Here is a 9,799-nt window from a genome sequence, read left to right on the forward strand (position 1 = left end):
CGATTGTGTTGCAGTAACACTTGTCCGATGAAACCAAATAATCACCCGGTAGGTAACTCTGCCTCAAAATAAAGTTTAAAAATTTGAAGGTTATCATTTTAATGATTAAACCATTATATCCTGTGTTTTAAAGTTATTTTAAAAAATCACCTGTCGACTACTTCCTGACAACTACAAACAAATAATGGAATCTTAAACGTAAATGTGTTGTTCAGTCGGAGTATATTGTCGAGGAACCAAACATTAGCGGGCCGACACCGTCAAACACAGTGCTGGAAAAATAAACGTCCTAGGAGTACATATTCATTTTTTTTTCAACTTTCATAATGTCCGATGAGGAAGATGATTATATGTCCGATGCTTTTGTCAGTCAAATGTAAGTGATGTTTTAGACGGTATTTGTATTTTGACGTGTCGACATTGCTGGTTTGGGCTGTTTTTGTACGATTGGAAAATATTTAAGCATACAGTACTTAAAACGTTTCTTTTCGTGGTTTGCCTATTATAAAATAATGTACAACAACATATAGCATGAAATATAATAGTGGATTTAAATCAGTAAAATACCGTGTCATTTTGTTATTATAATAATGCCTGTTTTTTTCTGTGTCAGACAAGATGTCAAACCAGGTGTCACCATGGTGAGGCGAGTAAAAGAAGCAATGAAACGGGAAGAAAAGCACAAAGAGATTAACATTAAAAATCGTCAAAAAACATTCAAGGAGCAAGAAAAGGAAAGCCGTGAAACAGCTTTACAGAGCTCCATTAGTAATAACAATAAGGGATTTGCACTTTTGCAGAAAATGGGTTACAAAGCTGGGCAAGGCCTTGGAAAAGAAGGCACGTGTTATTCTTTTCTGCTTACTGAACTTTGATCTGCTCCTGTATTTTGTGCATGTGTTGCTGATACTATCATTTACCATTTTAGGGGCTGGCAGAGTTGATCCAATCCCACTGAATATTAAAACTGGTAAGAGGCATTTTGTCATGCTTGTTACATTTAGTATAATAAGTAAATTATGTTCTTTAACTATTTGTATCCTTTAATGAACCAGACAGAGGTGGTATTGGGATGGAAGAGGCAAAGAAGAGAAAATCTGAGGAGGAACTGGAGCAGTATCGAAAAAAAATACATGCCAAACAACATAATGAGACCAAATCCCTGGCAGATTTTAGGTAAAGACTACGTGAATCTGTGCCTCTGAGCACTGATCCATCATAGAGTACCAATGTTTCATAGTCTGTCTCTGCCCGGGCTGTCTTCTTTCCAGGTCAAGAGTAAGGACTGAGAGAGAGGAGCGAAAAATTGAAGGAGACCTCAGAAGAAGTCAACGAGCCTGTGAGCAATTGGATTCTCAGAAGGTTGGAGAATTATTGGTTCTAGCAAAGATATTCCGGACATCACTGACCGTTGTAAAGAAAATGATGTATCACTTCAGTATATGATAACCAGACAGAAAAAATGACATAAACTGTACATTCACAGGATGTTGGTATAAAAATAGTTCTTGAGTTTTTCTTTGTCTAAATAATTAGTGTTTTCATTTCAGGGCATCACAGTCCCCAGGGAAGAATGGTACTGGCCCAAAGTCGGGGCTGAAGAGGAGACAGATGATCTTAATGAAGAAGAAAAGGAGGAGGAAGATGAGATTTGGGAATTAACTGTTAGTTCTTCTTAATTTTGTAAAAATATTGTACTAATCCAAATTCTGCAGTCAAGTCAATTAGGTATTGTGTGGTATGGTTATATAGTACAGGGTGGAGAGGTGCCTGTTTAACTTCCCAAACAGTGCTATCTTCACTTCACATGCAGCTCCTCCACCAACTCTCCATAAGGGTCCAGTTGGTGCATGTGTGTGTTTCTGATTTAGGGAATTTTTAGAAAACCGTGTACAGTACCACCATAGGATTGCAGCTAATAGAGTAATCTTTCTCTTACAGTCCTTTGACCAACTGCAAATGTTGACATCCTATTTAAGAGGGAACCATTTTTACTGCATATGGTGTGGCACGACCTATAATGGTAAGTTGATCAAAACATTACACTTTTTGTTTTATTCCCTTTGTTTATTGACTGAAATATTTTCCTCTTTCCAGATCTGGAAGACCTGTCCTCAAACTGTCCTGGGGACACAGCAGCAGACCATGAATGAACTTAACCAATATAGTATATGTGCAGAGCTGCATGGAGTCTTCTACATTGTAAAAAGGACAATAACAATAGGCCGTCATAGTATTGATATATGGAGGCAAACTGATCCTATTACCTGTATATGTTTGCCCTTTTTTGCATTTTGGACATTTTTTTTGAAACAAGGTTACATTTAAATGGAGAAACAATATACAATATTTGTTTTTAAAATGTCTCAGTATTTACATACATTTACTTTGTATAACATACAGTACATGTTTTAAAATGAGGAACAATGTGAAAAAGCTTTAAAATTAAAAAGAGTATGCATACGGATTAGAGACAGGGGCACTCAAGTGACAACAGAAGGAAGAAGAGCTGGAGGTGGCGGAGATGATGTTGGGGTCCACTTTCAGCGTGACCAGATTGGATAGGATTAGAAATGATCTCATCCGAGGGACAGCCGTGGCTAGACATTTTGGAAACAAAGTTCGAGAGACCAGACTTCGATGGATTGGGCACGTTCAGAGGAGAAGTAGTATATTGGTAGAACGATGATGAGGGTGGAGCTGCCAGGCAAGAGAGCTAGAGGAAGACCAAAGAGAAGGTTGATGGGTGTAGTGAGGGAAGAAATGAGGGCAGTTGGTGTTAGAGAGCAGGATGCAGGAGATGGGCTTACATGGAAAAGGATGGCACGCTGTGGCGACCCCTAATGGGACAAGCCATAAGGAAAAGAAGATTAGAGGAGGCAATTTTTTACATGTGAGGAAACTGATGAAATGGTGGAAGGATCTAAAGTGGACAGTCTACTGTACTAATTGATTTTGAGGAAGAAACCTTAACCAAGTCAATAACTACTGGATTTTTTCATTATAATGTCAGAGTGTATTCCACCACCATTATGATGGTACAATTGTCAAAAATATGGCCATACTGAAGCCTATTGCAAAGCAAGGCAGAGTTTTGGGAAGTGTGGAGGTGAACGTCCAGCCATCCATCCATTTTCTACCGCTTATCCGAGGTCGGGTCGTGGGGGTAGTAGCTTTAGCAGGCACGCCCAGACTTCGCTTTCCCCAGCCACTTCATCCAGCTCTTCCGGGGGATCCCGAGGCGTTCCCAGGCCAGCCGAAGGATGTAGTCTCTCTAGCGTGTCCTGGAGGTGAATGTGAGTATGCAAAATGTAGCAAAATTAAAATGTTAGAATTCTGCTGTGTTACATATGGAGAATGTGGGGTGATGAAAAGGGCTATAGAAATACTGTACGATAAGTTAAAGTTGGAGGTAATTTATATACAAAGGGTGCTAAATTATTTAAATCAGCAAAGTAGTAAGCAAGGTCAGGAAATCATGGGAAATTATTGCAAAATAAAAGAGGATGTTGTGATTTGTAATTAGGCAAATTTTGTATGCTTTACTGCTGAAGTGATCAATTGCACCCAACAAGCTGAACATAGAGCAGAAAAAAATAGCTATCATTGTGGATAGCACCATAAAATATGTAGATATTAAATGAATAATTTGGGAACGAATATATGATGAACTAAAGAACAGGGAATAAACAGAAAAGGAGAGCATCTCACCCCCTAATGTAAAGCTTGGAGTATTTTTTTTCTTCGTCCATATATATATAATGTTTGAGCACAATGTATGGGACGAGATAGATTTGAAAATGTTGTTTGTTTGATTTTTATTTTGTTTAATGAACAAGTAACTGTTTAGAATATTGTAAAGCAAAACAGGAATCAATACAGATCCTATGGGTTGCGATAATGCAGTAATTCAGCATGCAAACCACCGTTCAGCGTACAGAAGAGGTGAAGCTTGTCGGGCACATTATTAGGATTCCCACGTAGCCAAGACACGCCCCACTGCAACATGATTGGCTCCTGTGTCGCAGGAAAGGCAGTGCGACACAGTTGTAACGAGATGACCATCTCATACATGTATCACATTTGTATGAAATAAAAATAAATAAGTTTGTTTTGGTTACCTTTAGGGCTAGGTTTGGGGCCTAAGGTGATTTAGGATGGGTTAAGGTTAGAATTACGGTGGGTTAGTTTTAATGGGATATTCACGCACTTGTCATAGCCTGTACTGTCCGGAAGAAGTAGGGCATGTTCTAAATGAATACAGGAGCCAATCATAGTGCGTGTCCTGGAGCCAGTAATATTAGAGCAGGGCGTGTCCTGCCTTGAAACAACGTGGCAATCCTAATAACGCGGTCGGTTCTGCTTGATCACCACTTGCAGTGCTAGAGTTCGTTATTCATTTGGAAAAATAACCTATGACGAAACCGTCTCTTGTTCCTTCTAATTTTTCCACGTTATGACTAATTTGCCTATTGGTTACGTCTGAATGTACTTTAATGGTCTGTATTTTATTGGAGGTCTGGCTCTGGCAGTCTCGTTTCATAATCACACAGTTTGGACATAATATCCATAAGTGGAAATGGTTCAACTCTTCAGCGTGTGTGTAAGACACACGTTGATTTTGAGTGAGTGTGACAAATTCCTTGGAAACGCATTAAGGGCGGACTGAATATCTTGACCCTTATCGTGTACATTTAAATTCCTGTTGTTACTTATGTGTGGAGGTGAATCTGCGCAGGAAGAGTTACAACATTGCAATTCGTGAAACGCTGGTGTCTTGCCTGAAATTGAAAGTACGTTTGTGGCAGAAGCAGATGTAAACATTTAGCACGTTCTTACGCTGAAAACAGTAGAGCGTAAAACACCTCATATTGTATTTTTTTACAGTTGATTTTTCACGCACGCAATCCATCATGCTCGTATCATTGCAAACGGGGTCCAGTTTGGCGCGTTTCTTAGGGAATTCTGTGTTTTCAGACTACACGCGAAGGCACCACGCGGAGGCAGGAAGTTTTCATTCGGACAAATCGAAACCGATCATAAACTAGACTAGTACTGTACTAGTTAGTACACTGTAGTTGACACCGTCGTATCAACAAGAGCACCGGTAAATTCGAAATTTCTTTTAAAATATATATACAGGTATATGGTAATTTGTGTATGACGCTAATTTGTGTTGATAATGGTCAATTTGTTTCTATATAGTGTTTTTTGATGGATACTGAAAATTACGTAGCTAAATTGAACGAGTACACTCAGAGAACACGTTCGGAATTGAAGTACGAGGACGTCAGAAGCGATGGCCCGGATCACATTAAAACGTGAGTTGAAAACAATCCGATTGCACGATGAGGGTTTTGTTAAAGGGTTGCCCAAGTTAGTTTTCAACTTTAATACAGGTTGTCATGTTAAATGTTTGTTGTTTTTTAACCACAGATTTACCATAAGAGTTGTTGTCAATGGCGAGGCATATCCAGAGGGCGTGGGAAACAATAGGAAGGAGGCCAAACAGAACGCTGCCAAATATGCTTTAGAAAGCTTAATGGAAGAGGTGAATCCAGATTGCACATATCATTTTGTGTATTTATTGTGTGTATTTTGGTATTCGTGTTAAAATAGAAGAGAGAATGTGAATGGAGAGTATGTTTCATGTTGACAGAAGGAGCATGCATCAGATGCTTCTCTTGGACCAGTCAGTCAAACAGTCAAAAATCACGTGTCCTGGCTCAATGAGTATGGCCACACAATCAAGATGGCAGTCAAAGTTATCGATTCCATAAAACCTGGATCGTACGAGCCTTTTCAGTAAGCCTGTGCCTCAATAATGCTGTCAAGTTAGAAATGGAAAATTGCTAATGCAACATTTTGTTTACATAAGATGTAGATTTTTAGTTGGGGACATTAAGTATCCAGTTGCCACTGGGACAACAAAGAAGGAAGCTAAGGAAAAAGCTGCTAAGCTTGCATATCATGACATATATGAAGCGTCACTGGTAAGAAATCACACTTTACAATCATGCTCGGGTCTGTCTGCAAAATTTTGGGAAAATTGCAGAACCTCACGGGAGCTACTGCTACGCTTTTTTTTGTGTGCCACATACGGAAGCGTATTGCATTCACTTGGATAAAAAAAAAAAAACACCTGTTTTTCTGAGTAATTTCTTTAAGGGCTTTGTTTTTTTGAATATTTTTTTCTGTTTTTCTGAGTATTTTTCTTCCTGTTTTTCTGAGTAACCCCACCCCCCCTGTTTTTCTGACTTTTTGTTTCTGTTTTTCTGGCAATTTTTGTTGTTGTTATCGGGACACATCGAACTCAGGCGAGAGCCTGCGAACTGCAAGTGACTCTTTGTGGACTCCGTAGTAAGACCGGGTTATTTACTTTGATCAAGTTTTATTTTGCTATTGGTTTAAGACAGAGGGAGATACTCCTGTCTTTGAGTCACATATATGGTATTGTTATTAGTCATTAGAAAAAAAATACACAGAAAAATAGAAAAAAAATACTCGGAAAAACAGTGTCAAAAAATAGTCATAAAACAGGGGGGGGAAATTAGACAGAAAAACTGAGAAAAATAATTAGTCAGAAAAACAGAAAAAAATATTTAAAAAAACGAAACATTCAAATAAATTACTCAGAAAACGGGAGGGTTTTTTTTTTATCCAAGTGAATGCAATACACTTCCGTAGCCACAAAAGGCAATCTATCAAAAGTATTGTATTTATTTTAAGAGCGAAAATGAGAATACCCCTGGTTCTTCAAATCAAGAAAAGGAGGAAATGTCAGCGATCTGGTAAGCACAATCCATAGCACATTTGTGTTCTACACCAGTGGACTAGCCTATCTGATTTGATAAATTTCTACTTTGGTACCACAGTGATGAACTACGAAGTTTGAAGGCTGAAGATGATGGCTCTGTCAAGACCAATTTTGTCGGAGCTATCAACGACTACTGTCTGAAAACACACCGCACTCTAAAATTTATCGAAGAGGCGAGAAGCGGCCCATCTCATAACCATATGTATGGCCAAGTCTCCATCTAGGCACTCAGGAATACACACATTTCAACACTATTAAGTTTAAATGTTGCCTCTCCGTCAGTACAGATTTTACTACAAGTTAGTGATTGATGGCAAGGACTACACTGTGACTGCAGGAAATTCTATCAAGGAAGCCAAGCAAAATGCTGCTCAGTCGGCCCTCTCTGCCCTTGAAAATGAAGACACTGAGGTATTATTTATTGGCTGCTGTTATACTGTGCTGTGGAACATATTCTGTTCCAGGATACTTGTTTAAATTTTTAAGGTTAAGGTGGATGACTGGTTAGAGCGTCTGCCTCACAGTTCTGAGGACCGGGGTTCAATCCCCGGCCCCGCCTGTGTGGAGTTTGCGTGTTCTCCCCGTGCCTGCGTGGGTTTTCTCCGGGCACTACGGTTTTCTCCCACATCCCAAAAACATGCATTAATTGGAGACTCTAAATTGCCCGTAGGTGTGACTGTGAGTGCGAATGGTTGTTTGTTTGTATGTGCCCTGCGATTGGCTGGCAACCAGTTCAGGGTGTACCCCGCCTCCTGCCCAATGATAGCTGGGATAGGCTCCAGCGCACCCGCGACCCGAGTGAGGAGAAGCTGCTCAGAAAATGGATCGATGGCTTATTTGGTCCTCATATTCTTCTTTATTTACTTGAAATAATGTATCTTCTATCTATGTCAGCGATGTATAGTGACAAGAAGAGCAGTTATAGTAAATGCTTTTCCCCTACAGGCAAAAGTTACAGTATCTCACGGGAGTAAACCCCTCACATCTTTTCATGGGAAAACACTGAATAAATTACATTTTGCTACAATGTAAAGTAGTCAGTTTACAGCTTATAAATCGTCAAAAGAATTCAGTCATTCATTTTCCGTAACACTTATCCTCACTCGGGTTGCTGGAGTCTATCCCAGCTATCTTTGGGTGAGAGGCAGGGTACACCCTGGCCTGGTCGCCAGCCAATCGCAGGGCACATATAAACAAACAACCATTCGCACTCACATTCACACCTACGGGCAATTTAGAGTCTTCAATTAACCTACCGTGCATGTTTTGGGGATGGGGAGGAAACCGGAGTACGTGGAGAACATGGAAACTCCAGATTTGAACCCGGGTCCTCAGAACTGAGAGGGGGATGTGCTAACCAGTCAGCGGCGCCTCAAAAGAATTCAACTCACAGAAATTAATATCTAAACCACTGGCAACAAATGTTAGTATACCCATCAGTGAAAATGTCCAAATTGGACTTAATCTACCTCCCAGTGTCATGTGGAGGTGTTGTGTTATCGCTCTCACACTCGGAGGGTGGAGGAGGAAGGTCTTGCAACATCCACCAGCTCCGTAATGTCATCATGAATTAATGGAAGATGAATCCATTGCCAATCCAGTGCTGGAAAATAATGACCACATATAGAACTATTGACACTTTGTCCCAAATTGCTTACTTTTGTTGTCTGTGGTTAGGACATACATGGCTGTATGTTGAGTAATTTCGAGGGGACAATTCACTGTTATACAAGGTGTACACTAACTACTTTACATTGTAGCAAAGTGTAATTTCTTCAGTTGTCCCATGAAAGTATATGGTCAAATATTTAAAAAATGTGAGATAGTACGTAATTAACTTGTGTATATATTTTTGTGACATCTTTGTTTGGTGGTGTGCCGTGAGATATTTCAAATGCAAACTGTGTGCCTTGGCTCAATTAAGGTTGGGAAACTGATCTAAAGTTACTGTATGTATTTATTGTGTGCCTCACAGGTCTTGCGGTCCTCCCGAAGTACACCAAGCAGCAGGATGTCCTCTCCAAACTTGTTGTAAGTTGCTGACTGAGAAATACCTCAAATTTGTGTTTGATTCTCAGAAAATATTCTCTCTTGATTTTTAAAGGGGATCCCTTGATGCAAAATTAAAAAACAAGATTATGACCCCCCCAAGCGTTTCGGGACAATTTGATGAGTCTTCTCCCAAGTCTCAGGTGTGTTATTACCAATACAATAAACATTATGTATACTACATCATGGAAATCACATCCTTCAGTGTTTCAGGGTGTTTTTTTTAATGGATTTAATTATTATTTTTTTTTTTTTGAAACACGATTCAATAGGTCAAGTGTGTCTAATCCTATGAATTGTGTTGTATGTTGTTTACTTATCTCTACCCAAGGGCAAAAGTCCAGACTGCAAGCCCAGAAGAAAGTAAGTCAGCATCTAAGTTCGGCTATGAATAAAACGACTACATATTTACACCAGACACCCTTTTTTACTGTTTTCCTTTTCTGTCTCCTTAGAATTGCAGTAAATTTTCCAAATGCAATTGGACAACAGGTGAATAAATAAAAAATATAAATGAAATTAATGTTTAACACATTTTTGCCTGATCCTCATTCAATAAATGTATTCATTACTATGTAAAGAGTGCAGATTTGAAAGACCCTGAAAATTATAGTGAGCAAAAATCACAGTTAGCCAGTTCAAGGTACAGTATGTGAATTTTAAGTGAATATGTTCTTAATCTTCGTGAAAAGATTAGATACAGAACGCATCCGTTTCCTGTTCCATTCAACAGGTTCAAACAGGACTTTAACTGTATAACATACATAAACAAAGGATCCTTTGGCTGCGTTTTCAAGGCAAAACACAAGCTTGAGGGAAAGTACTATGCTGTGAAGGTTGTCCACTGTAAAGAGTGAGTAAAGTATCTGTATGATTTTACTAAAAACAATTAATGCACACTTTCTCCTTATGCTTCTGTTGTGTTATGTATAT

General features: G+C 39.2%; 2 protein-coding genes across 4 annotated transcripts in view; both read left to right on the forward strand.

Moving 5' to 3' along the window:
• Positions 1–32: 32 nt before the first annotated feature.
• gpatch11 (G patch domain containing 11) lies at positions 33–4,329 on the forward strand. Of its 3 annotated transcripts, none has more exons than XM_061689242.1 (8): positions 33–48; positions 614–840; positions 929–970; positions 1,056–1,176; positions 1,272–1,362; positions 1,551–1,664; positions 1,942–2,023; positions 2,098–4,329. In XM_061689242.1, exons 2-8 carry the CDS (start codon positions 639–641, stop codon positions 2,151–2,153), a joined length of 708 nt encoding a protein of 235 aa, XP_061545226.1. In that variant the 5' UTR covers positions 33–48; positions 614–638; the 3' UTR covers positions 2,154–4,329. The 3 variants fall into 3 exon arrangements, with proteins under 3 accessions (XP_061545226.1, XP_061545224.1, XP_061545225.1); XM_061689240.1 differs by lacking the exon at positions 33–48 and adding an exon at positions 234–376; XM_061689241.1 differs by lacking the exon at positions 33–48 and adding an exon at positions 328–376 and having other exon boundaries at positions 619–840.
• Positions 4,330–4,957: 628 nt separating this feature from the next.
• The window catches only part of LOC133409375 (interferon-induced, double-stranded RNA-activated protein kinase-like), a 9,831-nt gene continuing 4,989 nt past the window's right edge, over positions 4,958–9,799 (forward strand). The window contains 14 exon segments of the mRNA XM_061689239.1: positions 4,958–5,107; positions 5,206–5,321; positions 5,437–5,551; positions 5,660–5,805; positions 5,879–5,993; positions 6,730–6,791; positions 6,876–7,019; positions 7,105–7,228; positions 8,793–8,848; positions 8,922–9,009; positions 9,198–9,229; positions 9,322–9,358; positions 9,448–9,509; positions 9,600–9,719. Of these exon segments, the coding sequence (XP_061545223.1) occupies positions 5,215–5,321; positions 5,437–5,551; positions 5,660–5,805; positions 5,879–5,993; positions 6,730–6,791; positions 6,876–7,019; positions 7,105–7,228; positions 8,793–8,848; positions 8,922–9,009; positions 9,198–9,229; positions 9,322–9,358; positions 9,448–9,509; positions 9,600–9,719 (1,208 nt within the window). The 5' untranslated portion in view covers positions 4,958–5,107; positions 5,206–5,214.

The sequence above is a fragment of the Phycodurus eques genome, chromosome 11 (assembly GCF_024500275.1).
Source record: "Phycodurus eques isolate BA_2022a chromosome 11, UOR_Pequ_1.1, whole genome shotgun sequence".
Taxonomy (NCBI): Eukaryota; Metazoa; Chordata; class Actinopteri; order Syngnathiformes; family Syngnathidae; genus Phycodurus; species Phycodurus eques.

What these genes read in the sequence shown, in the direction of transcription:
- gpatch11 (XM_061689240.1), top strand. Translation starts at nt 327, where the DNA reads ATGTCCGATGAGGAAGATGATTATATGTCCGATGCTTTTGTCAGTCAA. An exon ending in GCAAGGCCTTGGAAAAGAAG is followed by an intron (nt 841 to 928) that starts GCACGTGTTATT and finishes TTACCATTTTAG; the next exon opens with GGGCTGGCAGAGTTGATCCA. An exon ending in CCCACTGAATATTAAAACTG is followed by an intron (nt 971 to 1,055) that starts GTAAGAGGCATT and finishes TTAATGAACCAG; the next exon opens with ACAGAGGTGGTATTGGGATG.